The 27,978-nt window shown below is 54.6% G+C and overlaps 3 protein-coding genes across 8 annotated transcripts in view; 1 reads left to right on the forward strand and 2 right to left on the reverse strand.

Annotated features, from left to right (window-relative positions):
* The window catches only part of PDCD11 (programmed cell death 11), a 56,616-nt gene extending 37,031 nt beyond the window's left edge, over positions 1-19,585 (forward strand). The window contains exons 28-37 of one of the 3 annotated variants that reach the window (XR_007145519.1): positions 732-854; positions 1,261-1,564; positions 1,787-1,903; positions 2,606-2,755; positions 2,962-3,209; positions 3,934-4,102; positions 4,676-4,829; positions 5,287-5,452; positions 6,044-6,357; positions 19,573-19,585. Coding sequence is in view for 2 of the 3 variants with exons in the window: in XM_047826420.1 (XP_047682376.1) it covers positions 732-854; positions 1,261-1,564; positions 1,787-1,903; positions 2,606-2,755; positions 2,962-3,209; positions 3,934-4,102; positions 4,676-4,829; positions 5,287-5,452; positions 6,044-6,215 (1,603 nt within the window). In the remaining variant the exon portion in view is untranslated. Of the gene's footprint in view, positions 1-731; positions 855-1,260; positions 1,565-1,786; positions 1,904-2,605; positions 2,756-2,961; positions 3,210-3,933; positions 4,103-4,675; positions 4,830-5,286; positions 5,453-6,043; positions 6,396-19,572 lie in introns of those variants that run through there. The other 2 variants (XM_047826420.1, XM_047826422.1) reach the window with 2 other exon arrangements.
* On the reverse strand, positions 6,733-13,248 carry CALHM2 (calcium homeostasis modulator family member 2). Of its 4 annotated transcripts, none has more exons than XR_007145522.1 (5): positions 12,821-13,248; positions 11,472-11,555; positions 10,080-10,795; positions 8,480-8,974; positions 6,733-8,232 (listed from the first exon to the last, which is right to left on the reverse strand). XR_007145522.1 is itself a non-coding variant. In XM_047826427.1 (3 exons), the coding sequence occupies exons 2-3, from the start codon at positions 10,632-10,634 to the stop codon at positions 8,558-8,560; spliced, it is 972 nt and encodes a 323-aa protein (XP_047682383.1). In that variant the 5' UTR covers positions 10,635-10,795; positions 12,821-13,248; the 3' UTR covers positions 8,367-8,557. The 4 variants fall into 4 exon arrangements, 1 of the variants encoding a protein (XP_047682383.1); XR_007145521.1 differs by having other exon boundaries at positions 11,428-11,555; XR_007145520.1 differs by lacking the exon at positions 11,472-11,555.
* CALHM1 (calcium homeostasis modulator 1) lies at positions 16,039-19,436 on the reverse strand. Its single transcript, XM_047826426.1, has 2 exons — positions 18,885-19,436; positions 16,039-16,521 (listed from the first exon to the last, which is right to left on the reverse strand). Exons 1-2 carry the CDS (start codon positions 19,434-19,436, stop codon positions 16,039-16,041), a joined length of 1,035 nt encoding a protein of 344 aa, XP_047682382.1.
* Positions 19,586-27,978: the final 8,393 nt, after the last annotated feature.

Genomic DNA, 27,978 nt, shown 5'->3' on the forward strand with positions numbered 1-27,978 from the left:
GTCAATGAGTTCCCACCAGTTTGTAAATTCTGAGATGTTTTATACTTTTAAAAGCGTTTTGAATTATTCTTACTGGTGTTTTGGACACCAAAGAGCATGGCATGTCCAATTTCAGTTTTCAGTTCATTTGGTTTTCCTTTGGTTTGGTGTTTGATGGTGATTTGTGACTGTTCAGTGAAATCACATGACGTTCACAACCAGCAGATACCACAGCGTTCTCTGCTACGATTTCCCCATTTTCATCTCCTCTGGCCATTCGTGATAGATGCATTGTGGTGCTCTGGTGTGGGATGGAAAATGCCCTTCGGTCCCATCTTCATTTATGCCTGATAGTTTTTTCTAGCTCTTTTTATCCTTGTGAATGCCAGGAACTTGTGTGTGTCATAAATCCTTGTCACAACTTGGGTCCCTAGGAAAGTGGAGGCACTAGGCTAGGCTGGGACTCTCTTGTATTTATGACCACAGGACTCTTTTTTCTTTTTTAATTTATTTTTAATGTTTTAAAAATGCTTATTTATATTTGAGAGAGAGTGTGTGAGCAGGGAGGGGCAGAGAGAGAGGGAGACAGAATCCCAAGCAGGCTCCATGCTTGTCAGCACAGAGCCCAGTGCAGGCCATGATCTCACAAACTGTGAGATCATGACCTGAGCCGAAATCAAGAGCCGGATGCTTAACTGACCGAGCCACCAGGCACCCCTGTGACCACACAACTCTTGTCTCTCTCCTGTCAGCCTCGGCCCCTCTGTTGTGGGTTTGGCCCAATACCCACATGTCTCCCAGTACAGCCCGTCCAAGAAAGCCCTTTATAACAGATACCTCCCGGAAGGGAAGCTGCTTACAGCCAAGGTCCTGAGGTAGGTGTCTTCCCCACCCCCATACGCCCTCTTTTCCGAGGAGTCCTGGCAGGAGATTCAAGAGGTAAACTAGACTTAACGCCTTAGGTAGTGTTGGTGCAATGTTCAGCTGAACAAAATCCCATTGTTTGGAGCCTTCTTCCGCCCCAGCCTCAGCTCCCAGAAGTTGACGTGGAGACTTTTCTCTGCATCGGCACTTGTTGGGGACAGGGTAAGGGGACATCAGAGCTGCCCCCTGTATTTTACTATTCAGCATGGTAAAATGCACAGGTCATTCCAAAGAATACTGAACGGATTGCAAGTAGGTAGGACAGGGCCCGGAAAACTGGACCGATCTGGAGAGAAAGGCCTGTTTGCCGAGCCCGCTGTCCTCTGTTGTCCTCATTGTCCTCCCTCCTTGTTGTAGCCTGAACCACCAGAAGAACCTGGTAGAGCTTTCATTCCTCCCCGGTGACACTGGGAAGCCGGACGTGTTTCCCGCCTCCCTAGGACTGCCACTTCTAAAGCAAGAGGAGAGGAAAATGGAGGCAGAGGAGCAAGAGCATAAAGGAGAAGAAGAGCAGAAGAAGAAGAATCAGAAAAGGAAAGGGAAGAAGAACGAGGAAGGGCAGGAGGCAGTGCGGCCACCTGGCAAGGAGAAGAGCGAGTCCCAGAAACCGCAGGCCAAGAAGCAGGGCAAGCGGCCGCGCCGGGAGCCTGCAAGTGAACAGGTACGTCCCTCAGGGCGGATGGCCTCCCTCACGGGCACAGGAGAGCATTTCAGAGCCAGCCAGACGCCACGTGGCCTTCTCTTAGACCGAGAGCAGTGTGACTTTGGAGCCGGGCGCTGGATGGTGCCAGCAGGGGCAGAGGAGGGGGCATTGCCCCAGGCCGCCAGCGGGTTCCCCTGGGCGGGAAGGGTGGCTTGCCATCTTTCCCTCTTGTCATCTCAGGAAGGAGTGAAGAAGAAGCAGAAGAAAGCTGCTCCGTCAGAGGAAGACGACAGTGGTGTTGAAGTGTATTATCGGGAAGGGGAAGAGGAGGTGGAAGAGAGGAGTGTGCTGCCCAAGGTGAGGGTCAGCATTGATGGAGAGAGGAGGCGGCCCTGGGGAGGGAAGCCCTTGGTCTCCTGCCTCCGAGCTGGGCAGTTTCCGACCCACCCTCTTCTCTCACTTCTTGTAAAATATGACCAGGTGGGGCCACTGCTTTATCCAAGGAGTGGGCTGCATAAAAGAAATTCTCATCAGTATTTATTGAGTGGAGCTGAATTAAATTAGTGGGATGGGCAGATAAAGGGGAGGCTTAACCTTTCCTGAACCTGCATCCCCTTCTGAAAGATGGGGACAGTACCATTAGGACTGAGGAACGGCTGCCCAGACTGTAGGTACTAAGATCCCTACACCCCGGAACGCTTCTCATCTCTCTGTCTTGGCTCTACTATCTCCTTACACGTGTATGGCACTTTATACACAGATGTGTACATATGTATGCATATGTATGCTGCTGGTGGTGGTGGATTGTTTGTCTTCTTGTTTTTTGTTTTTTTGCATACATATGTCTTAAAAGCTCATTGCCTAAGTAAATCTATTTACAAGAAAAGCTTTCACATCACTACTATGGTTTCTCCAGTGGAGCGGGCCTAGCCTGGCCCTGGGAGGGAGCAAGGGTCTCTGGGCCTGGTGGGAGCCCCTGCTCCTCCAGGTGGGATGGGGTCGGAACAGGGTGCAGCCCGAGCTGAGTGCTTTCCTCACACACCTCTTGTGCTCCTTCAGGGGAAGCCAACCAGGCCAGCAGAAGTGCCCCGGCTACAGCTGTCCTCCGGTTTCATTTGGGACGTGGGGCTAGACTCTCTGACCCCGGCCTTACCACCTCGAGGAGAGAGCTCAGACAGTGAGGAGGACGACAAGCCACAGCAGTCCACGGTGTCGTATTTTGCAGGGGACCCCTTGGTGCTAGTCTCTCTTTGCTCTCTCCTGGCCTGGGTGTCCCTCCTGGCAGGGCGGGGCAATCTCAGGCCGGGGAGTATTTACAGAGCTCACTGACTGCCCTGCCAACTCTTGGCTTCATCTGCAGACCTCTGCAAGGGTCTGAGGAGCAGATTACTCACTAACTTTTGTGCCTTCTGTAGCAGAAGAGGAGCAAGAAGGAAAGGATGTTGGAGAAGCAGAAGGCAGAGAAAGAGCTGTCCCGCATTGAGGAGGCACTGATGGATCCCGGGCGACAGCCAGAGTCCGCAGATGATTTTGACCGACTCTTGCTGAGCTCCCCCAACAGCTCCATCCTGTGGCTGCAGTACATGGCCTTCCACCTGCAGGCCACAGAGATCGAGAAGGCCCGGGCCGTGGCTGAGAGGGCTCTCAAGACCATTTCCTTCAGGTCTCGGCCTTGTCCTCCTGCTTTGGTGGGGGGGTGGCTCTTGAAAGGGAGGGCTGTGTCTCCGCCGGCTGCAGAGCTTGCCGCCTGTGGGTCATTTCCTCTTCGGCAGGCCGACAGCAGTTTGGGTGGCCGCCACCCGCACCCATGGGTTCCCAGGCTTTGTCTCATTGCTGCGCCATCTGTGAAACAGATCTGCTCATTAATATTTTATAGTCTCCTTCACTGAAGTGGCTAAGGGTTTACAGGAGTCCCTACACTGAAATAAGGGGCCTAACTTGGAGCAGAAGTAGAACAGGGGAAATAACTCCACGTACCTGGGTGTGGACACTCTCGGTGGCCATTTCCAGGCACAGGGTAGAGTGAGTTTTTTGACAGCTAAGAGGAGGGATGGTGATCCTTTGCTTCATTCTCTTAGTTTGGAGAGAGAGACCAGAAGATTCTGCTCCTTCCTGCCCAAACATCTAGCCAGTTTAAGATTTAGTGGGCTTCCTTTCTAGGAATGGAGGCAGATGCCAGGGGAACCCCCACAGTCAGGGGCTGGCGTTCTGCTTCTGTGTGAGCTGCAGTGGGGACTGGGCCTCTCAAGGTTCTCACTAGGGGCTGGAAACTGAGGATGTGGATAGAGCCAGGGAACGAAGAAATAGTTCCAGTCTGCATCCCTGGGCAGTAGTGGGGGCTTTCTTGGGCTGAGGTGATGGAGCTCATGTGCCGACTTTCTCTCCAGAGAGGAGCAGGAGAAGCTGAATGTATGGGTGGCTCTGCTGAATCTAGAGAACATGTACGGCTCTCCAGAGTCACTGACCAAGGTCTTTGAGCGGGCTGTGCAGTACAACGAGCCTCTCAAGGTCTTTCTCCATCTGGCTGACATCTACACCAAGTCAGAGAAATTCCAGGTAGGAGTCTGATCTGGGTGGCCCGCTGCCGGAGGGTCCTTAGCTGCTCGGAAACTAACTCCTAGGAGTCACAGAGGCAGCAGGGAAGTCACAGGGATGAATTCCCCCATTCTGGATACAGCCCTGCCACAGGCTTGCTATGTGTCATCTGGGCCCTAACTTGTTTGGCTTCTAAGTGGGCGGAGTCATTTCCTCCCCCTTCCACTTTAGGACTGCAGCCGGCAGTGGAAAGAAGTGAAGGGACAGCTGACCCCTAGTGTATATCCCTTGGGTTTACAGCCACGAGGCAGCAGCTCGGCGGAGTGTCCCTGTTCTGTCTCTCCTGTGCCCCCATGTTGTTCTCACCTTCTCTCTTCTCCTGTTTGGACTTCCATGCAGCACAGGATTGATAGGGAGACTCCCCACCTGTAAGGCTCCTTCATGTGTTCTGTGAGCCTCTCTGCTTCCCTCAGGCACCTAGAATTGGGCCTGCACAGTGACTGGAGTTTGAGGCTACGTCTAGCCCCTCATGAGCATAGCTGCTGCCTGTCTCTGTTGTATCACACTCTGTAGCTTACCTTTTCTTTCCCACAGGAAGCTGGTGAGCTCTACAACCGGATGCTGAAGCGATTCAGGCAGGAGAAATCTGTCTGGATCAAATATGGTGCCTTTCTTCTGCGGAGGGGCCAGGCTGGGGCCAGTCACCGTGTGATGCAGCGAGCCCTCGAGTGTCTGCCCAATAAAGAGCGTGAGTGTTCGTCCCCACCTTCCAGCCTGATTCCGGATCACATTAGGCTCTCTGATATCTGGACGTAGGGATTGGGGGTTTTCTCTGAGGGGGGTGTGGTGTTGGGAAAGCCTAGTGGAGGGCATATAACTATTTTTCTATTGATTACATGCTCATGGACGTAACCGTGTGTTGCATTTCAGATGCTAAACTTCAAAGATGAAGGAACAAAAAACAATTAGTGCTAACTTTGTTGCCCCTGCCCCCTCTCCCTACTGGGCCCAGAGAGACTCTCCAGTGGAAGTCATAGATCAGTACCCGTCTGTGTATTTGGCCCTAAACTGCCCCACTGTCCCAACTGTCATCTTGGAACCTGGGAGCAGGGAGTCAGGGGTCAGACGGTGTCTGACATGTAGCACATTGTGCTGTGTTGAGGGGTCTGTCCGCTTTGTGTATCTGAGCTGTCCTCTCCCTGCAGATGTGGATGTGATTGCCAAGTTTGCCCAGCTGGAGTTCCAGCTAGGGGATGCGGAACGGGCCAAAGCCATTTTTGAGAACACACTGAGCACCTACCCAAAGCGCACTGATGTCTGGTCGGTTTACATCGACATGACCATTAAGCATGGCAGCCAGAAGGAAGTCCGGTGAGAGGGGAAGACAGATCGGGGCTGATTTAACTGTGGGGATTGGGGGACGTTGGCCAAGTGGATAAGTTTTAGCCCCACAGTCAGCTTCCAGGATCCCCGGTTCTCTTACACTCTCTGAAGAACATCTTTGACATGACATACCAGGTCCTGTGGCATTCACTTTGCAACCTCTTTTTCTGTATCTGGAACCTGGGGTGGGTGGTAGGCTGGTCCTGGTGTGGGAGTCAGGAAATTTGGGTTTCCTGCATAATTCATTGTACCTGCTTCTGGTGATAGAGAATGTTCATGGGCTTGCTGTTGTTGCCTGTGTCTCCACAAGGCAGAGAGGATTAGGGATGGATGGTTTGAGGTCAGAAAGAACTAGTGCCTTGCCCAAGCCTGTGGGTGTTTGATCTAGAAAGAGGGTGGCAGTCTATCTTCCCATGGTCACCTTAGGACTTTAAAATGGTAATGAATGTAAAGACAGATGTGAGAGTGCTGGAAAACAGACAGCCTGGCTCCAGGGCCAGAGGGCGAGTGGGTGACATCTAGCCAGCAGTCGAGTGGCCGGGGGCCAACAGGCAAATGCTGCCTTGCTCTTCCTCACAGGGACATCTTTGAGCGGGTCATTCATCTCAGCCTGGCTCCCAAGCGAATGAAATTCTTCTTCAAGCGCTACCTGGACTATGAGAAACAACACGGCACTGAGAAGGACGTGCAGGCCGTGAAGGCGAAGGCCCTGGAGTACGTGGAAGCCAAGAGCTCCGTGTTGGAGGACTAGTGGCCCGCGGGCCTCAGATGACCACTGTCGGCAGGGGGCCAGCCCTGGCGAATCTCAGGCGTGTGGGCGGCTGAAAAGCTGTGTTGTCTGAGGACTCTTATTTAAGTGTTGCTTTTTCTGCAGCACCTTTTAGGGTAATCCTGTCAGGATGGAAAAGAACTTGAGCTTTCTTAGACTGCCTTTTTGTTTGTTTTATTTTAAGTATTAGTTTACTTCATTTGTACCCTTTTCTGAGGCTGCTCAGTGGTTGTAGGCAGCAGACTCTTGGACCCCTAGAAAAGCTCAGGCGCTCTCCTTCCTGGGAGTTTGCTGGGGACAAGAATGGAGGGGCTAACGTCTGATGACCTGGTGGTCAGGATCTCACTCTGGCCCCAGCAGGCTCTTGGTCCAACTAGAGGGGGTCAGCAAGATCCAGGGAGTGGGCCTCCTCCCCTAGGCTGAGTCCCACAGCCTGCACTCAGCTAGCACTTGTGCCCTTTTGTGGACTCAGTGAGGCTGGGACAGGAGGATGAAGGCAGACCCCAGAAAGGACAGTTGGGGAACCCGGGTACCTGAGAGGAAAGCTGCAGGGATTGACATGAACCACCTGGGAGGTTTCCTCCCAGGCCCACCAGGCCCAGATTATCCAGACTCTCCTAAGTTAGGTGCCTCATTTGTGAAATGGGGTCAAAAAGTCCTACTTGGAATAGTGGTGGGGCCGGGTAGTTAGGAGGCTCGGTGAGGACCTAGATTGCTGTGCTGTGTGAGTTGGGGAGACCACAGTTTTTCTGTGTCTCCCTATAGCCCCGATGGGGAGAGATCCTTGGATGGAGGGCATTGATTGGCTGGATGATTTTCCTTGAGACCTGAGGGAAAGAGGACATGTTGGGTCCACCACACCCACGCCTCCCTGGGACCCTTGTAAATTTCCCAGAAAGGTGGTCTCCACCTCCTTTGGTAATAATCCTGTATGTTCCAGAATTCTTGGAAGCCAGCACAGACTCAGTTGTTGAGGCCAGTTCTTTTCTGGCTGGTCTTAAGGGGATTAAACGTTTTCTTTGGCAGCGCTCTAAATGTGCTGAGAACTGGAGAGCTTTCCTATGGGAAGTAACTGGGTTGAATGCTGGGAAGCAGGACAGGGACAAGGAGAGCATCAAAGGTTTTAGAGATGATGGAGGCGATCAGACAAAGGTAGGCATGTGTGGGTGGTGGGGAGAGGCAGAGCTGGGGCTATTCTGGTTTTTGGTCATTAGCACTAAGTTATAGGAGCTAGTCTACCCTCCTGAGTGAGTGTTGGGTCTTTTGACTCATGGAATTTAAGGTGATCTTCCATCTGAGACAGGCCAGGCTTTATCTGTTCCCCAGATCAAATCAGATAACTGAATCTAACTATCAAGACATCATCAGCCGTAGGGCCTTCCCACATGTGGGAACATTTGGCTTTCCCTGCACCCCTGCCCTCCCTTCCATCCATTTTAATTTTGCTCAGAGTCTCTCTATCCCCCCCGCCAATCCCAAGGGGATGGGATTTGGGCCTGTCTCCGTGACCACCAGCCTGCTGTGGCATAGCCCATCCAATAATGCAGACACCAAGCTACTCGTTTATACTAGGAACAACTTTATCAAAAATTTAAAGTATATAAAATAAAGCCAGAGGCTTACATTGGAGGGCAGCTTCCTGGCTGAGCACTGCTGAGCCAGGTATCCGCGTGCAATCACACATACGGTAAGTGCACGATATCCTGCACAAGGATATCACGCTCACCTGGCTCTGCTGGCCGGGGCTTCCCAACTTGGGAGTCCCACCGGTAAGCAGTTGTCCACATCATAGTTAATTAAGGCTTGGTTCTGGGAAAGGGCCTGTTCCCCAAAGCGGTTGACCAAGTGTTTGGTGGCAGCAGGACAGGGCGTTTCTTCAGGTCTGCGAGCCTTGCTGTCGGAGCAGACCACGTTGTCTACTAGCTCTCCACATCCCAGGGTGCTTTGTGTTCCTTGCTTCTGACCTGTTTCCCCAAGAAGTTAAAAAAAAATCATCCCCAGGGGCGCCTGGGTGGCGCAGTCGGTTAAGCATCCGACTTCGGCCAGGTCACGATCTCGCGGTCCGGGAGTTCGAGCCCCGCGTCGGGCTCTGGGCTGATGGCTCGGAGCCTGGAGCCTGTTTCTGATTCTGTGTCTCCCTCTCTCTCTGACCCTCCCCCGTTCATGCTCTCTTTCTGTCCCAAAAATAAATAAAAAACGTTGAAAAAAAAATTTTGAAAAAAGAAAAAAAAAAAAAATCATCCCCTTCTGATGCTGTGAGCAGGCGGTGGAGTTCCGTTTGAGTCCAGGCACCGTCACTGGCAAAGAGTGCGGGAACCGGTCCCTCAGGAGGCGACCAGGGCCATCTCCACGGTTTCTGGTGCCGTGCCGTTGCCCGCCAGACCCTGGGCCCACTTGTGCAGGCGGCTGTAGAGCGGGAGGCCCTGGTTCTCGCGGTACAGATAGACGCCCGTGATGGCGTTCCACTGTGGCCGAGGCTGGGTGCCTTCCACGGGGAACCTGGCCACCAGCTCCTCGTCGTCCTTGTCGAGCGCCACAAAGCCGAAGAAGCGGCGCACGTTGTTGGCGGCCAGCACCCGCGAGTGCACCTCGGCCGTGCGCTGGAAGAGCTGGTCCTCGTTGGCGCGGTACTGCGCCCAGTAGGCCTCCTGGCGGTAACTGAGTGGTGAGCAGTAATGCTTGAGGCACTTGGTCAGGAACACCAGGATGGCCACCATGCCGATAAGCAGCCACCCGAAGAGCTGGCCAGAGAAGGGGCAGGGTTGAGGAGGGGCAAGGAGCTGCCTAGACCCTCACCCGCCCCAGGAGGAAGTGGGAGGAGCTGGTCAGAGGGCTCCGGCTGGGCTGGGCTGGGCTGGGCTGGGCCGAACCGAACCTCAGCCACAACCCCCTGAGGGCAGATTCTACTTCTAGAAGGGAAACCGGCCCTTATGGCTGTGATTCCACGTCTTTGTCCTCACTCCCTTGAACTCACTTCTCTGTTGTGTTTTATTTGTTTGTTTAGAAAATCCTGTGCTCTCCTTGTGTCCCTCATCCCTTGCTGCTCTGAGTTAATACTCCTAGCTGTGTTTTCTGCCCCCGTCTCTGCCCTTGTCCTCTCTCCCCAGGCTGACCTCTGCTCCTTCAGAATTGAGCCACGGCTAAGGCTAGGATCAGGGCAGCAGCCACTGCGTCCTGAGTCAACACCCCTTCCTGGCTCGGGGGACTCCCCTATGACAGCAGCACTTGAAGGCTGACTTTGTGCTGGGCCGGGGTCCTTCCCAGAATAGGAACGTGTCACCTCCTAGCTGACAGCAACTGTTTCATAAGCTTGCAAGGGTTCGTGCTCAATCTGGGTGAAGTAGAGGGTTTTTTTTTTTTGTTGTTTTTTTTTAATTTTTTTTTTTTAACGTTTATTTATTTTTGAGACAGAGAGAGACAGTGCATGAACGGGGGAGGGTCAGGGAGAGGGAGACACAGAATCTGAAACAGGCTCCAGGCTCTGAGCTGTCAGCACAGAGCCCGACGCGGGGCTCGAACTCACGGACCGCGAGATCATGACCTGAGCCGAAGTCGGCCGCTTAACCAACTGAGCCACCCAGGCGCCCCGAAGTAGAGGTTTAATCTGTGACTGGAATCGAGGCTTAGTCTAAGCCAGAACATTCCTTTAATGTTTAAAAGTTGCTTCACCAAGTCCTAACTCAAAGGTTACCCGGCTCAGACACCTGACGCTGACAATCTAGTGCTTTCCTGGAGACCTCAGCCCCTGAGGACAACTCTGCCTTTAAGGCTGGACCATCCCAGCACCTCCCCACCAGCCGTCGCCTAGGGAAGAAAGAGGAACAACTTCCCTTTGCACAGCCTTACCTGGGACTCGTACTTGAGCCTGCGGGTGACCTCCTCCCGGAAGCCTGACAGGTTGGCAGGGCCCTCCCCACAAGGGAACCTGGCCAGGATTTCCGTGGCATGGTCTGGTGGGAATCCCTTTTCCCCAGCTGTGAGTGAGGAGGGGTCCACAAACTCGCTGAGAGCACAGACGTAGGCCTCACCGCGCAGCAGGGAGATGACAGACCAGGTCACGGGGGCCACGGCTGCACGGCCCAGGATGGAGCTTAGGAGGAGGAAGTTGGGGGCGGCCGAGCAGTTCTTGGTCCTCCGGTACTGGCACTCGGTAACTAGGTTCCAGGTGTGGTTGTTGAGGATGACACCGATGAGGAAGAGTGCTAGGGCGGGCACACCGATGGCTGTCAGCCCATATAGGTAGTTCCGGGCAGGTGAGCAAGGGCAGTGGAAAGCCACCACAGAGAACAGCTCCTGGCTGCCCACTGTGCCCAGTGCCACCAGCCCATTGAAAATCATCACATCCTTGCTCTTGAAGAAGAGCGATAGGAAGCGGAAGTTCTCTGCAATCAGGGCTGCCATGGTGATGAGTCGGCTGGGGGACCGACTGCAAGGGGAGGTGCAGGCGGAGCCTGGGGTCGATGGTTCCTGGTGGGACTAAGAAGGCATGCAGGCTGGTAGGCATCTGAAGGCAGGGCGAGGTCTTGTCATCTTAGCCCCTCTAGTGGCTGGCCGAGCGCTCCCTGTGGGACAGTAAGTGAGTGATAAATGTGTGCCTCTGAAAACTGAAAGGGTTTGGGGGGATCTTGTGTGGCCAGGCTGGTGAGATGGGAAGGAGACTTGGGGAGCCCCAGGGCCTGGTGGACAGGGTGGTGGCAGCCACTGCTCACTGAGCCCCTGCTAGGTGCCAGGTGCTTTCCATCCCTCATTGCCCATGGTCAGGATCTCACTGTGTTGTCATATCCCCAGTGTATGCAGAGAGGGTGGAGGCTTCCTGAGGGGGAGGGGCTTGCCAAGGTCACATGTAAGTAAGTGGCAGAGATGAGATTCATGCTCAGGTCTGTCTGCCTCAGGCACTCAGGTTCTTGTTACTCCCACAAGCTTCCCTTGAAGGAGGGATTAAGAATGGCCTTGTGGCCCTGGGGAATATGGGGTTCCAAGTAGTTCTGATGTGTTAAGGGACCTAGGACTACTTGGAGGGTTTTGTCCTCAAGGCCTGTAGCCCATGGGTATAACAGCTGAGTGGGTGACCTGGTAAAGGACTTGGGCCTGACTCAGTGAGGTGGGGTGGGGTGGGGTGGAGGAAGGGGACTCGGTCAGTGGTAAGCCTGGTGCAGCGTTCCTAGAATTCATGAGAACTTTTCATTTTGGAGACCTCAGCATCTGGACTGGTTTAGGAGATCCTGGCTTTCAATGTACTTCATGACTTTTCTTTGGGTCTTGGTGTCCTCATCTGTGAAAAGAGGCCAAATCATTCTGGCCCTTGCTCTCTCCTTAGCGGTGCTGGGGGGAAAAGAAAGGGGGAAAAGTGATGCCTAATAACTGTTCTGCGTCAGAAACCCCCTACCTCACCCTGTCAAGTCTTTAGGGTGGCTCCCAGAGGTGAGGCCCCTGGCATGTTTCTCCTTCCTGCAAATATCAGGAAACTAAGGTCTAAAGAGGAGTAAGTGCCTTGCTCGAGGCCATTAAAGTATGGAGGTGCCTGGGCAGGACTTTCGAGCCTGATGTAAGGAGGCTTGGGAAGTGGACAGGGGTGGGTCTAGCTAAGTCAGTCCTCTGTTTTCTTGGCCTCCTGACCTTGCTCTGTGCTCATCCATCAGAGAGCCCTGGTGAACCTTCCATTCCCCACCCATTACCCCTCCCTTTCTAAGCAGCCTCCCCGGGGGGCTGCCCAGCCTGCCAGGGACAGGCAGCCTTGATGGGCTAAGGCTTGACCATCCCCACCAGCCCATACCCAGCCTGCTCTGCCATGTGGTACTGGCAGCCTGCCAGGAAGTGGCTGAGGCTCCAGCCATGTTCTGTCCCGACTCCCTTCCTAGGCTCCACCCACACAAGCAGACATTCCAGGGTGTGGCCCTATGTCCTCCCCATTTGGGGATGAAAAAAAGCCCACAGCCAGAAGAAGCCTGGGAGTGGTGGGATGGAGTGGGCAGCAAACAAAGCAGGGGAGACCTGCCCATATTTCCTTCTCTACCTCCTCTGTACCCACCACCCTTCCTGGTCTCTGCCCAGGTTGCCAGATGGGCCCCGGCAGTGACCACGTGGGGAGCCAGGAGCAGGAGGAGGGACCTGACTCCCTCCCACTCAGCCCAGGGCCTCCGGTTGCACTCTCTGGGAAAAAGTTTATAATGTTGCCAGGGATGAATGGGTTAAAGGCAGGCTCCTCTCCCTCTTGCTCTTCCCCTCTTGGCTTCAAGTTTCCTAATGAGCCTTCATGGGTTCAGAAGCTGCCCAAAGTGGGGTACAAGATACCTGAATCCTTGGGGTAGTGAACAGAGAAGAAACCAGGCCATCGGCTGAGACTACCGGCCCTGTCTCGCAAGCCAGGAAGGGGTCACATCTAGGCCTGGGTGGGACCTCTGACAACAGCAGTCGGGACAGAAAGTGGGACAGGCTGGGAGGGGCACAACTGGCGGGGTCCAGAGTGAGGAGTCTCGGAGGGGCCTTTCTTCCCAGGACAATCCCTCCGGGTGGCCTTGAGCAGCCCGCCCATCCTCCCCATCCTCCCCGTCACCTGGCACACCCCAGAGAAGGGCCCTTCCTCTTACCTGGGGCTAGTTGCGGGCGACAACCAGTGGCTTCAGCCTCCGCGGAGCGTGGGCCTGCAGGGCGGCCCTGACCCGAAGTGCTTTCGGGCTGTCTTGCGCTTTCTTCTGCACTGGAGCAGGGAGCTGGAGACCAGCAGGGCCTGGGCCGGCCTGGCGCTGTTTTCTAAGAAGTTTTAACTCCAGGAAGAGAAGGAAACAGCAGGATGGAACTCGGGCAGTAGCAGTGAGTGGAAAAACAGCCGCCTTCAGGCGCCAGGCAGGGGAGGGCGGGTGGTGAGGGCGGTGCAAGAGGAGAGGAAGTTGGGCTGCCTGTTTAGCAGCGCCTGGCCCGCGCCTGCCCTCCTGAGCCAGCTGCACACCAGGGGGACCAGTTCAGGGGCCAGGCAGGGGGGCCCTCCGGGAGATCCTGCCTGGGCCTGTCCTCCCTGCCAGTGTCAGGAGTGCTGTCTGTGCTTGACCCCCACTGGACAGGAGCTGCCACGGAGGCCCCAGGAGGGTTGGAGGAGAGGCGCCACCAGACTGATGCTGACCGCTAGCAGGATGCACAGGCCACGGCCTCCCTACCTTATTCTGGCTCCTTCCTCTCCCTCAGAGCCGCCCTGCACCTGTCGGTCCTCCTCCCCACCACTGGGTCTTCTGTCCATACTTCAGCTAACTCCCCCGGCACTGCTTCACATCTCAGGAGGGCTGGCACCGTGATTCTCTGAGGCTCTGTGCGCAGACCACCGGATGGTGGGTGGATACAAGAAGGCGAGTTGCTGCAAGAACCCCTTTGTAACCATCAGAGCTGCCCAGCCTGTCCCAGAAAGCGGTCATGAGCTCCCCATCTGTGGGAGTGTGCAAGCTGAGGCTGGAAAGTCACGGGTCAAGAATGCTAAAGGGGGGGGCGCCTGGGTGGCGCAGTCGGTTAAGCGTCCGACTTCAGCCAGGTCACGATCTCGCGGTCCGTGAGTTCGAGCCCTGCATCAGGCTCTGGGCTGATGGCTCGGAGCCTGGAGCCTGTTTCCGATTCTGTGTCTCCCTCTCTCTCTGCCCCTCCCCCGTTCATGCTCTGTCTCTCTCTGTCCCAAAAATAAATAAACGTTGAAAAAAAAAAAAATTAAAAAAAAAAAAAAAAAAAAAAGAATTCTAAAGGGGAGAGCCCTGTCCAAGGACAGGCTAGATGAGCCCTATGATTAAGGGAAAGACCTCCCTCAAGTTCCCCCCTGTGTCATCTCTGCAACGTTTGTGGTTCTGTGACGGTGGGACTGCCGAGTGCCACACTGGCCTCCCTGAGTTGTGCTTGTCCCTGTGCAGAAATGAACGGAAAGGACCAGTGGTTATTATTCAGATCCTACCAGGTGACAAACACCATTCCAGATTCTTCCTCAAAAGTTATCCTCCTTTATCCTCACCATAATTCTGAAAAGCAGGTCTTTTTAAGATCTGTTTTTCACATAGACACACTGAAGTTTGGAGGGATTTAGTGAGGTCCTACAGCTCTAGTTCTTGAACCCCAATCTGCCTGACCCAAAACCTTGCTCTTTCCTTGGCGTTTGTACCTCCTGATACGCTGGGCGTGTCCTCCTCCCAAATAGTGAAAGGAGCTCAGGCTGAGTCTTAGAAGTGGGAATGGGGGGAAGAGTAGTTGGGAAGAAGGGAAATTATTAAAGCGATGTTGTAGGGATCAAGATCAAAATGAATTCCTAGATGAGTGGGACTTACATCTTCCTGGCCCTCAATTCCCTCCTCGACAAGGTGTCTCCAGTTCCTTATGTCGCCCTCCCCGTACTGTCCAGTGTCGGATAAGCTGTCAGGTTCAGAAATCTACAAACACATGAGCCACTGCATACTGAGTACCTATTCTGTGCTTTACACCCTTCACCTGTTTCATGATTTTAACAACCCCATCAGGTAGGTGCCCCATTATACAGATGAGGAAACTGAGGCACAGAAAAGGAAGCAGTTGGCCCGAGGGACGCAGTTTGTAACTGGCAGAGTCAGCATGTGACCCAGTTTTCTCTGGCTCTGGAGCCTGAGCTGTTTCCACTGCAGGCAGCTCCCCTTCCACTCCTCCACCCTCCTTCCCGTCATCGCAGGGCAGAGCCTCTTAGCACTCTAGAGACCCCTTCCCAGGGAGTAGGGTTTCTGAGAAAATGGGGAAAAATTCAGCTTTTTTTCTAAGTGCCTGAGCTCAGGGGAGGTCTGATTTTCCGCAAGACCTGGATGTGAAGGAGGTGTTCAGGTGGTCTCCAAGGACCCCTCCAAGGGAGGGTGGTATGGTCTGAATGTGTCTCCCCCCTGCCCCCATTCATGTGCTCAATCTTGACCCCCTAGGGTGATGGTACTAGGGGGAGGGGCCTCTGGGAGGTGCTTAAGTCATGAAGGCAGAGCCTCACGAATGGGATTAGTGCCTTGACCAGAGGCTCCAGAGAGCTCCCTTGAGAAGGTGCCGGCTTTGAACAAAGAAGATGGCCTCCATCAGAACGTGACCGTGCCGGTGCCGTGATGTTGGACTGCCAGCCTCCAGAAGTGTGAGAAGTAAATTTCTGTTGTTTATAAGCTACTCAGTCTGTGGTATTTTGTTACAGCAGCTCAAATGGCTAAGGCAGGAAGACTTGTGCTCAGCACTAAATAAATATACTCAAGTTGTTGGGTGGCCTCTGTGGTGACCACGCACTCTGGCTTCCCCTAAGTAGACAGAACTTCTGGCATCTTGTGTCATCACCTAGCACTGCAGGTGTGCGACCTCGGGTGAGGCCGTGGGCCATGTCCTCACGGCCCACTCTCAGCCAGGTCAGGATACTGACCCAAATCAGGATTCCTGCTTTGTGAGATGACTGGACGTCCCCCTCCCCCCCACTCCCTGAGACTTGCGCATAAGGGAGCAGAGACAGTAGCAATCCAGAGCAAGGATGGCTGTAGAACCTGAGAGGAGATAGCGAAGCAGGGGTGAAGTGGCTTGGGAGGGGCTGGTCAGGTGGGAGTTTGCCACCCCCCCACCCCCACGAGCCAGTTCTGAGCCCTTCTGACTCATATTGCTGTGTCACAGCTGGAGGACTAAGGTCCCCGTCCAGCTCCAAATTTCCTGCCTCAGTGGCAGGTAAATGCCCGGGCATGTGGGTCTGCTCCGGGGGCCTACCGCCCAGAACCTGCAGACTTCATCTTCCCATCTGGTTTGGGGGTCTGAGAGGCCATGGGCTCAGACCCCCTCTCTCGCCTCTCCGCTTGGCCACAGCTCACACTCTGCTGAAGTAGGCGGCCACCTCCTTGCGTGGAGGCCGGGGCCCGCCCCCCGCCCAGCCGTTGCCCACCGGCGGCTCCTCCTGGCCCAGCCTCAGGGGCGGCTTGCATTTGTGCCAGCTCGTGAGCAGCCTGTTCACGGCGCCTTGATCCGTGATGCCACGGAGCTTCTCCCTCTCCTCCTCAGCACCCTCGGGGGGCGCTGGGGCAGCCGAGCCGGCGGGGGCCGTGGCCAGTGCCCCGTGGGCGTGACCCAATTCCAGGTCGTGGTTCATGGCCTCGAAGAACTGCTGGATGCAGACCTTGGCGAAGGCCTTGGCGTGTTCCGTGCACGTCTCGTCGAAGAGCTTGCGCTCGATGTCGATATAGTGGGACCAGTACTTGCTTTTGAGGAAGGCGGCCTGTGTGAAGCAGGGCCGCACAGAGCGCACCACGAATGCCAGCAGTGTGGTCAGCAGCACGAAGGACCAGCCCAGTGCCTGCAGGGGAGAGAGGAGGGAGTCGGCTGGCATTGCTCTCCAGCATCCCAAGCCTGGCTGAACCCCCAAAGCACTCTGTATGTCAGGGCCTTTAGGGAAAAGAGGACTGACGGGGCAAATGATCTTAACTCTTGGCCTCCATTTCCTTTTCCGTCAAATGGGCACGGAAATGGGATCATGTGAGTAAAATGCCCGATGTGTGGGCCTGGCACTCAGTGCACAGGAGTTAGCTGGGCACACCTTGGAATTAGGCTGCCTGGCTTTGGACCCTGTCTCCAGTCCTTACCAGTTGACCAGGAGCAAGGTGTCTGGCTTCTCTGTGCCTCAGTTTCCCCACGTATAAAATGGGGTTGTTGACGGTACATATCTCATAGGGTTTCTGCGAGGACTAAATGTAATAATACACGGCACACAGCCTGGTACGTGCTTAGCGCTCAGGAACTGTTAGCCACTATTACTATGTCCTCGTTCACCTCCCAGGGCCAGAGTGACCCTTCGTCCTCTGAGTCTGGTACCTGTCCTCTGGCTCCTGGCATTGTCTGCCTTTCAGTAGCTAGCACTACACGAGGTTTCTCTGTGTGGGCTCTGAGTTGGGCCCTCAAGGGTCACGGAGACAAATAAGACAGTTGCTCAGACTCTGTGCTGGAGAGCCCTAGATGCTTGGGTGCCAGATCTGCTCTGCTGATAGTTCAGTCAGGCCCGGGGCAGGACGCTCTCCTAACCTGGGCTTCTGGATCAGCCCCCAGCTGCACAGAGAAGTGTCTGGCTGGACCAGGATGCGAGGTAAGTGCCTGTAATTGGAGCTGGTGTTGTGGCAGAGCACACACGGGCTGGGGAGCTGCAGAGCACGTGCTTGGTCCGGGTGGGGGGGGGGGGGGGGAGCAGGCATCCCCTGTGCTGCTCCAAGAGGAAATGCGCACCCCGTGGGGCTGGAGATCTTCATGTGTTTTTTTTTTTTAATTTTTTTTAATGTTGATTTATTTTTTGACAGAGAGAGAGAGAGAGAGAGAGACAGAGCATGAGTGGGGGAGGGGCAGAGAGAGAGAGAGAGGGAGACACAGAATCCGCAGCAGGCTCCAGGCTCCGAGCTGTCAGCACAGAGCCCGATGCGGGGCTCGAACTCACAAACCGTGAGATCGTGACCTGAGCCGAAGTCGGTCGCTCAACCGACTGAGCCACCCAGGCGCCCCAAGATATCTTCAGGTTTTAAGTAAAGCCAGAAATCTGAATTTTATGGGAAAATTTCTGGTTTTCAGAGGAGGTTTTCAGACCAATTCCAAAATTGAATTTTGAATTCACTTGGAAGGCCAGATGAAACATGTCTATAGGCCAGGCAGCATGTCCCCTGGGGGACCTTTTGGTTTATGATGCAGTGGTTTAAAGGTCGGGTGGAGGGACAGTTGCCCCAGGCCCTGAGGCCTGGCACGATGGCACAAGTGTCCACAAAGGAGGGAGTGGTTTGGGAGGGAAGCAGAGCTCATACACTCAGAGTGCGACATCCATGTGGTGGTGGTGACACGGGCCCCACGGGAGGGCCGGAGATGGGGAGCCAGGGGTCTGGACTTGCCAGAGCAGAGTGTTTCTCTAGCCCTGGCAGGGCAGGCCCGGCCCCCTGCCCCTCCCCTGACAGCCCCTGGTCCATCTGCTGCCAGGGCCTGCTGCCGCTTCCTCCCCGTGCTGCAGCGACTGTAGGGGAGGCCTGGGGGCTTAGGTGGGGGACGTCCAGGGGGCAGAGGATGAGGGAGTGGGGCTGGGGAGGACCAAGCTCTGGCCCATCAGTGGGCCCTCCACCCTTGCCTTTAGGGTGCATCCCAACAGTACATCCCCTCCCCAAACCTTCCCTTCCAGGGGACCCAGGACCCTCGGATCCCACTCCCTGAGCAGAGGGGCACCTACTGGGGGCATTTGCCAGGGAAATGTACCCAAATGGCCCAGCCACCCACCTGCCTCGCCACCTCCCCGGCCTGGAAGAAGAAAAGGATGCAAATACACCAGGCTTCTAAGCCGGTGCTCAGGATGGAGAAGGTGGGGCTGCCTGAGCTGTTGGGTCCACTCTAGGGGTCTCGAGACAGGACGGGCCTCTGGGCTGAGGTAGCCACATCACTTTTCCCAGGTGGTGCTGATCCAGGGAAGACACACGGCTCTGCCTTCAGAAGTCCTGGCCTCAGTTGGGAAAATACGCCCCTGTCCCAAAGAGCTCCGTCTGAGGGGGAGACCCAGCCCAGTCTGGGGAGCTCCAATCCATTGAGAAACACGACTGTACCCTGAGAAAGCCCCGTTTCAAGAAGCGAGGGATTGGGCCTTGCCAGAGGGACCCCAGGCTGTGAGGGGAGACCCATGCCAAGGCCGTGGCACCCCCTCACCTGGGAGATGCAGCGCAGGTAACGCACGGCCACCTCGCGGGCCAGCAGCCAGTCGCCGTCATAGATGTCGGGACAGGGCACCCGGGCTAGCAGGCGGGCGAGCTCGGGTGGGGGCAGGCCGGGCGCCAGGCTGCCGTTGCCCAGCACAGTCACGGGCACGGCAGTGCAGAAGGCACAGAGGAAGCACTTGCCATCCAACAGTGTGACGGCCACCCAGACGACGGGAGCGATGAGGGCCCGCTGGGCCATGGAGCAGAACATGTAGCGCAGCACGGCAGGGTCTTTGGCCCGGCGGCCCGGGGGCCGCTTCCACTCTTCGGCCAGCATGGACACGTTGTTGTTCATGACCAGGCCGAGCAGGAAGAGCACCAGCGGGGGCGCCAGCAGGATGCCCGCGCTGTAGGCTGCGTTGTAGCCGGGCAAGCAGGGGCAGTTGAAATCGAAGGCAGAGTACATCTGGGCGCTGGCCAGTGCCATGATGCCGCAGATGCCGTTCATGAAGGACTCCTGGTTGGACTGCAGGAACTGGAAAATCATCCGGAACTTGTCCATGGCGCCCCCACCCCTCACGGGGCCTGACGGCCTCCTCCCGCCTCACCGCTGCTTCAGGATGGCCCCCGTGGCCCACTCTGCCCAGGAGGTGCCCGCCTCATGGCAGAGACGGGCAGAGCTCAGGGCAGTGGCCGAGGTCACCGTCTCTTTGAGAAACCTTCTAGTCAGGGGCTGGCTGAGAGGGCACAAGCCATCCAATCCTGTGCGTGCAGCCAGGGCTCTGCCCCTCCCTCCCTTCCTGCCCCTCCTGGGCTTCTCTCTCCACAGCTGCCTCCGGCACTGGGAAACCAAGAGGGCCACACCTGACGGAGACCAGTTCTCTGTGGGTGTGGGAGGAGCGAGGGGAAGGAGGCTCAGACGCAGGCTGGGAAGATACCGTCTCCAATAAGGTTGGAGTTTGGGAGAATGCAGGGCTGTGGCAGGGCCTCAGCTTCTTGACCTTTTCCCCTGGGCTCCTGGGAAGCGTGTCGCCCTCCTTCTGCCCTTCCCGTTGGGTCTTTCCTCTGTGCTGTATCGGGGTTCGAGAGGGCTCCTTGGTCGGTTCAGACGGTGATGGGATGTATGATAAGGTAGTGATGGCAGTGATGGTGGATGGTGGTGGGGATGGTGGGGATGGCGGTGGGGATGATGGTTGTGGCGGTTACACTGTTGGTGCTGATGGTGGCTATGGTAATGGTGATGATGGTGACAGTGGTGGTGGTGACAGTGGAGATAGGGCTAATGCAGCCTCTCACAGTGCAAAAAGCCTTGAATCTGGGGTCAGAGGATTTGGATCTGCAAGGTTGCTGGGTCCCCTCCCTGCTAGGCAGGGCGCTATGCCTGTGAGCATAAAACAGGTGCTTTTATGTCCAGTCTGCTTGTGTTGCTGTGAGTGTGCCCGTGTGTTTATGGACTGTGGATGAGAAATCCTTTCCCAGCTGCACCTCCTGCCTCTACTCCCCCAGATCAAAAATTAAAGGGGTGGGGCTGTGGGGTTTTATGCCTGGAGCGCTGTGGCATGAAAGTCTGAGTATGTGGGGAGCCAGGCCAGGGCCCCTCCATCAGCATATCAAAGTGGGGCAGAGCTGAAAGGGCTCCCTTTGATGCTGCCAGTTCTCCCAGAAAAACAGGTCTGGTCCAGCTCTAACCAAATGGGGCTGAGGCAGAGCAAGGGCCTGGATGGAGTGGCTCCATGGGTCCCCCGGATCTGTGTGTCCCTGTGTGTGCCCACGTGCGAGCTCCCTGTGGCTTTGGGCCTCTGTGCATCTGCATGTGTGCAAGTGACCATAGGAGAGGTCTCTGTGTCTGTGTGTCTCTGCATGACTGACAAGAACTGGCACTGCCTGGGGCTTCCTCCGTGTCTGGCCACATGCATCACCTTGTGTAATGCTCCCACAATCCTATGGGAAAGGTACCACTGTCCCTATTTTACAGAACTGGGGACTAAGGCTTAGGTGAAGTTACTCGCTAAAGGTTACCCAGCTTGTAGGTGGAGGAGTTGAATTCAGACTAGGTGGGGGTTGGGTGTGAAGGAGAGGGCAGGGGAGTATTATTTTTGCCTTTTACCTCCGGCTGAATCAGGTTCTCCTGTTCTACTAGTTTGGATGGAAATGCTAGGTATCACAAGTAGGATACAGGTAGGGAAGGATATTGTTCCCCTCAGTCCTCAAGCTGGAGCATCTAGGCTGGTGGCACCTGCAGGACCTTTTAGGGGGCCCTCCAGAGGTGCACCCACAGGTGCAGAGCAGGATGAGGGAGATACAGCCAAGGAGGTGTCTGTCCCCAGACATCTGCTGCAGCATCAATGTGCGTGGTAGACAAGGGTTCTGAGCTGCCGGCAGAGCCTAAAACACAGCCCCGGGTGTAGAGGGGTGAGGCTGGGGGGGGTGGGGTGCGGTGTAGGAGCCCAGGAGCCCGGAAGGGCTGCCTTGAATCTCTGTTTTCTACTGTGGGCACGGCTCCCTGTTTGTAGCTGATGTGCCCTTTTAGTGGCACCCAAGCCGGCTACCAGCTCGAACCTCTTTTTTACTCCATGCCATGCTGTATCCATTCTTTGCAAGTTCTAACTTGCACATTAGTTTAAAATACTTGAATGAATGAGTTTGATTGGATTCGAAATCTATTATTCTCGTTACCACCAGAATTTTGTTTACAGTTATTGAAAGAAAATATTAAATATTAGACATTAATTTTGAATTTATCACTCCCCCTTGGGTCAGGGTTTTCATGAGTGTATTTGTCAAACATTTGAAAAGGTCATCATTAAAGAGCTTTGGGGTGGGGGGTGGAATAAAATGGGTGAAGGAGGTCACTTTGCCCCGGTGTCATGAACTGATGTTATCAGTGAGTTGATCCAGTGGGGTGGGAAGAAGATTAGGAATCTCTCAGCCTCGAAAAGAGGGTGGGGAAGAGCAGGTGCTCTCTAGGGAGAAGGTAGAGGTGGCCTCTTGAGCACCAGGTGAGGCCAGAACTGTGTCAGAGACCACAGCGGGGACACAAGGCTGCATGGGTGGGGGGGGGGTGCAATTCCTTAGCCATCACCCCTTGACTTGTGCTGTCCCCCTCTTGGAATACCATCTGCCCTCACTCTTGCCCACTCACAACCACTTCAACGCCCTGCCCATTCACTCATTGTTTCTTTTGCTGAACAGTCAAGAAACCATGTTACAGGGTGGTTAAGAAGCAACCTATCCAATGGCCTGGGTTCAAGTCTCAACCCTGCCATGTACCAGCCAGGAACCTCGGGCAGGTAATTTAACCTCTGGGTGCCACAATGTTCTTGTCTGTGGAATGGGGACAAGTAAAGAGGCTACCGCTCAGGCTGTTGTGGGGATTCCGGGAGATACTGCAGGTGGGAGTGGAGTGGCAAATGACCCTTATAATAACCTTGGAATGGTAATAATTATTAGCTCTGTACTTGAGCTTCAGTAGTGCATTTTGAAAATCTCTATTTGTTTCCTATTACCGCTGTAGAAAATGACCACAAGTTTATTGGCTTAAAACAGCACAAGTTTTATTTTCTCACAGTTCTGGGAGGTCAGGAGTCTGAAATGGGTCACAACAGGCTAAAAATCAAGGGGTTGGCAGTTGTGTTCCCGGGGAGAATCCATTTCCTGGCCTTTCCCAGCTTGGAGAAGATAACCACATTCCCCCACTCACAAACCCATGTCCCTCCAGCCTCTGCTTCTGTCGTCACTTCTCCTCTTCCTCTGACCGTCCCACCTCCCTCTTCTAAGAACACTGAGCGCATGGGTAATCCTGACTAATCCAGGATAGTCTCCCCATCTCAAAATTGTTAGCACAATCACATCTGCAAAGTCCCATTTGCAGGTAACCCACTCACAAGTTCCAGAGATCAGGAGGTAGACTTTGGGGGTCCGTTACTCTTATCTGCTGCGGTTGGGGTCTTTGGTAGTGCATTCAGCAGTGTTTTGTGTCTTCTGCACCTCTTCCCTGTAACCCCCCAGAGTGTGACTGGGTGTAAATGGAAAGCAGGGTATCATGACCCTGCTCAAACTTTTTGATGCTTTGGGCGGCAAACTCACCCACGGCCACCACTGTGGGATGTGCACTGGCCCCTTCGCCTCCAGCCATCAGGAGTGGTCCTGGCACTCACCAGTGCCGGTGGGTCCCCTCCAGCTTGGAAGAGTTAAGCGTGTCATGAAAAGCAGCATGCAAAGGGGGCCTGTGGGGAGCGGGTGCTGTCCCTCTAGGGAAATGCCCAATTTGCGTAGGAGAGCATGAGCGTGTGGTGTTCAAGTGGGCATTGCCCTCAACCAGCAGCCATGGGAGTACCCAGAGAACAGGGCCGTGTAGGAGGCAGGGACCATCAGCGACATGTGGCTGCTGAAGCAGCTCAAGGACTGTCAGCTGTGTTATCAGAGGTATAACGCCTTTACCTAAGAAGGATATAATGCCACTCTCTTCTGCATCAGCTAAACTGTATCGAAGGTTGTATATTGTGGCAGAAACCAGTAGCGCTCATCAGACGGTCTATGTGCTTCCTCACAATCCCCAGCCCATGTTGCAGGCAGGTTGGAGCCACTGGTTTAGTTCCGCTGGTTGAGTTCTGGCATAAAACCGTCCAACCCCCACCCTGGACAAGGTGTAACACGCGCCTCTGGGCCCCACCCGGCCTTGTCAGCATTCGCTTCCACATTCTGAAGGCTGCTCATAGCACACCCGGGACACTGGCCCAAGGCAAGCTGGAGGTACCTGAGTTAGTGTCCCAGTGAATGACTGTTGGAAATTGGTAATAAACACTCCACTCCTTCCCGCCTGGGTTGGGATGACTCCTGCACGTGGCTCCCAGAGTTGTTCACAGCAGTGACTGGCTGGCTCCCCACCTTTTGCTGGCTTTCTTCCCTTTTCTAGAACTTTCTGTAATGTTTATTTATTTTTGAGAGAGAGACAGAGACAGAGCGCGAGTAGGGGAGGGTCAGAGAGAGAGGGAGACACAGAATCCAAAGCAGGTCCAGGCTCCAAGCTGTCAGCACAGAGCCTGACACGGGGGTCGAACTCCCGAACCGCGAGATCATGATCTGAGCCGCAGTCAGACGCTTAACCGACTGAGCCACCCGGGCGCCCCTGCGCATTGCATTTTAAGCAGGACACTGACAAACAAGAACACCCAGAGTTCGAAATACTTCCAACCTATTTCTGCCCATCTCCACCCTAATCCAGGTTCCGCTAGCTCTTGCCTCCTTCTGAAGTGCACACTGGCCCCTGAGCTGCAGGCAGTGTGATTTTTAAAGAGTGGACATCTGATTATATGACCACATTCTTTTTTTTTAAATTTTTTTTCAACGTTTATTTATTTTTGGGACAGAGAGAGACAGAGCATGAACGGGGGAGGGGCAGAGAGAGAGGGAGACACAGAATCGGAAACAGGCTCCAGGCTCCGAGCCATCAGCCCAGAGCCTGACGCGGGGCTCGAACTCCCGGACCGCGAGATCGTGACCTGGCTGAAGTCGGACGCTTAACCGACTGCGCCACCCAGGCGCCCCTATATGACCACATTCTTAACTCCCTTCAATGACTGAAGTAAACAAATCCTTAACAGGCTCTGCATGCCCATGTGGGAGCTGGGCCCGGGGCCACTCTGCTCCCAATACCTACTCTCCAGCTCACTTGCCTGCTTTCAGTTCCTCAGACAGGATAAATCCCTCCTCATCTCACAACCTTTGCATGTGCGGTGTGCCTTCCCCGAATGCTTCTCCTATCCTTCACCTGAGAAATTTCTGTTTATCCTTAAGACCGCAGCTTAGGGGTGCCTGGGTGGCATCCGACTCTTGACTTTGGCTCAGGTCATGATCTCATGGTTTGTGGGTTCGAGCCCTGCATTGGGCTCCGTGCCGACAGTGGGGAGCCTGCTTGGGATTTTCTCTCTCTCTCTCTGCCCCTCCCTAGCTCCCACATGTGTGCGGTCCTCTATGAAAATAAATAAACTTAAAAAAAAAAAAAAAAAGACCTCAGCTTAATGGTCCGTCTTCAGAGACGTTCCTGAACCTTTAGCTTAGACAGTTCTGCTGTTATAGGCTTTCAGGCCTCCTGGATGTACTGCCCTTTCCCTTTCCCAGCACTGATTACAACTTGAGTTCCTTGTTTTGGAGGGGTGGGTTTATTTAACATCTGGGGCTCCCACTGGACCATAAATGTCCAAGGCCCACACCTCTTTTGTTCACGTCTGTGCTCCCAGTGCTTGACACAGTGTGCCTGATTTAGTAGATGCTCAGTTAATAAGTGCTGGATGAATAAATACACGAATAAATGAATAAAGGAAAGAAGTGAGCCCTGGACCCAGGTAACTTTGAGAGGAGGCAGGAATTCAGACCCAAATAGGAGACAGTCCTGCCACTCTGGCTCTGGGCTTGCTGCCAGGGTTGGGTTCTGTGAGCAGAGTGGGGAGGGCTAAAGAGTAGTTCCTCCTTTATGTGAAGGGTGGCTGGCTGGGTGGGAGCGGTGGGCAGGAGGGGCTGGGCCCATTCAAAACTCACTACCATGGTAACAACCAGCGTCACTTCCGCTCTGCTACCTTCTGCCGTTTCGGACCATCTCCCATTGCTTTTCTCTAGATCCTTAGGGACACTGCCCCCACCCTACAGCCCTCTCTGCCCTTCTCCTGCAGAGCAGATCAAGCAGAGGCAAGGGGCGGTCATTTCATTTGGCCTCAAAGGCCTGGGCAGAGCTGGCCTCTCAGCAGAAAACTCCCTTACCTTCTGTGAGACCCTGGAAAGTGGCAGCATGTTAGTGTGGACATGCTTTACTCTCCTTGTACTTTGGGGTCCTGGTGCCCTTCCCTATACATGGGTGCTGAAGGTCCCTCCTGTATCAGTAACCTAAAACAGGCAGGCCCCAAACCTCCCACCTGTTCTTTATAACCCCGGAGGCGTGGGGGGCACATGCCCAGGGATTTACAGGAATCTTACAGAAACCCACCCATCTCTTCACCAGGACACCTCCCTGGGTGAGAAGCTTTCTGTCCTGAACAGTTACCAAGACCCAATGATTTTCCCTCAGTCTTCCCACTCCTGGGTCTCTCTGAAGCTCAGAATTTATTGCTTCTCCTCCCCCCATCTTGGAATTCATGCCTCCCTGGCATCCTTCTGGACTCTTCGCCCGTGATTGTTCCTCTTTCTCCTCCAAAGCTCTACAGGTCTTGGTCCTTCCTCTTCTCACTTAAGCCTCTCTCTTGCTGGGCCTCCCCATTCCTGCAGCTTCAAACATCACTGCCATGTCCTTCCTTCTGACCTTGCTTTTGTACACACTTGCCTTTCATGTCCAGTTACCTGCAGGGTCAAGCCAAAGTCCTGGCCTAAACCTCCTGCTGTCTTCCCCTTCTCGTGCAGAACTGCAGCTGTCCAGGCCCAGCTCACACTTCTAGTACATTTCTGCCTTGCCCCACTGGCCACTGTGTCTCCCAGAAGAGGGGCCCTATGTATAGGGTGTGGTCAGGAGGGCTATCACCAAGAGTTGGCTGGGGCTTGGGGAATGAGCTTGGGCGCCCATGACGGCTGCTGTCGTGGGAGGCGAGGGTCTTTAGGAGCAGGCGGGAGGCTTCCACCCGTGTCCTTCACTCCCTGGTGGGGTGGCACACACTGCTCCAGGCATCTCCCTCTCAGGGGATGTGAGCAAATGGTGGACGGACAATGGCAAAGAGGTTTGGGCTGGAAAGCACAGCATTTGGGGGCCTCAGAGGGCAGGGACACATTTGAGGACTGTCCAGCGCTGATCCAGAGACTCTGTCACTGGATGCAGGGCTCAGGGAGCAACTCTTGGTGGGGCTCACTGGAAGCGGGCTCCTCAGCCCCCCGCCCAGTCCTTCATTTTTGCCAGCTTGGACTGCACACTGCTCCATTTGCTTGTTTGCTCCCTAGCTTGCGTCATAGCTCCTTTCCAGACTGGAAGCGCCATTAAGATAGAACCCTGCCTCTCCGTGCGTCCTGCTCTCTGGCACTCTAGGTATTCCATCAATGTTTGTTGAATGAATAAATGAAACATATGCTGCCCCTTTCCCAGTTCTTTGCCTTTGTTCTTGCTGTTTCCTCCCTGTAGGTGCCCTGCGGCCCCACTTCCATCTCTGGCTCCACTTGTCACAACCCTCCCTCTCCTTCCAGACCCATTCAAATGAAGCCTTCCCTGATCCCCCAGCTTGGAGCCATTCTTCTCCATGCTAAATCTCTGTGGCACACGGCTTGCCTCTGTCATATCACTTATGTCTTTTGCTTTGGATTATAATTATTTCTGTACCCGTTTCTGTCCCCCTATTAGACAGTGAGCTCCTTGAGGGCAGGGCATATCATCTGTGTATTTTCTCTTCCCTCTTCCCTGACACAATGCTATCTAGGCAGTAGGTGTTCTGTAAGTGCATAGTGTAAGAAGGCAGGGGTATTGATTACAGTCGGTGGCTTTTCACTGTGCCAAATGCTGCTTCCTTGCAGCCCAAAGTGGGGTCCCTGAGCCCGCTTACCTGAGCTGAGAGCTCACTGTACTGACTGGGCCATCTCTAAGATCTCCCACCTTTCCTCCCCACCCAATCCCTGCTAACACTTTTGCTGAATCATGCTCCATTTCAAACATTTGCATGGCCTGACCACAGCATGGTAGATGGGGGAAGGTTGAGCTGCAGGGATTGTCTGGTCATACGAGTCTCTTGGCAAGAGCCCAGGAAAACAGAGATTGCCTGATACGGAGGGGGCTGGGCTCCAGGGCACATCCAGGGGCCCCTGCATGACCCCCCAGGCCCTGAGACCAGAAAAGCATGGGGTGCACCCAGGTTTGCATGTCTGTGGTCACCATCTGTGCTGATGGAGGCATTAGCAGGATGTGTATGTATGTGTGAATGAGTGAGTGCGTGCGTGTGCGTGTGTGAGTGTGTGTGTGTGTGTGTGTGTGCGCGCGTGCAATGAATGAGTCATCAGGGAGGGGCAGAAGCCCAGAGGAGCTCACAGGCTAGATGTTCCCCAATCTTTCCTGTTTGGGCCGCCAGAGACTGAGTGGCACTTCTTCTAGCAAGATTTAACCCTGGTGTTTCAAGGGTTTTCCTTCCCAGCCAGACTCCATA

Source organism: Prionailurus viverrinus, chromosome D2 (genome assembly GCF_022837055.1).
Source record: "Prionailurus viverrinus isolate Anna chromosome D2, UM_Priviv_1.0, whole genome shotgun sequence".
Classification (NCBI taxonomy): Eukaryota; Metazoa; Chordata; class Mammalia; order Carnivora; family Felidae; genus Prionailurus; species Prionailurus viverrinus.

Bases quoted from the DNA above. Each gene is read 5' to 3' on its own strand.
- CALHM2 (XM_047826427.1), bottom strand. From the start codon at position 10,634: ATGGCAGCCCTGATTGCAGAGAACTTCCGCTTCCTATCGCTCTTCTTC. The intron at 8,975-10,079 runs GTAAGGCTGTGC...TTCTCTGGCCAG, and splicing joins GGCTCAAGTACGAGTCCCAG to CTCTTCGGGTGGCTGCTTAT.
- CALHM1 (XM_047826426.1), bottom strand. From the start codon at position 19,436: ATGGACAAGTTCCGGATGATTTTCCAGTTCCTGCAGTCCAACCAGGAG. The intron at 16,522-18,884 runs GTGAGGGGGTGC...TCTCCCCTGCAG, and splicing joins ACCTGCGCTGCATCTCCCAG to GCACTGGGCTGGTCCTTCGT.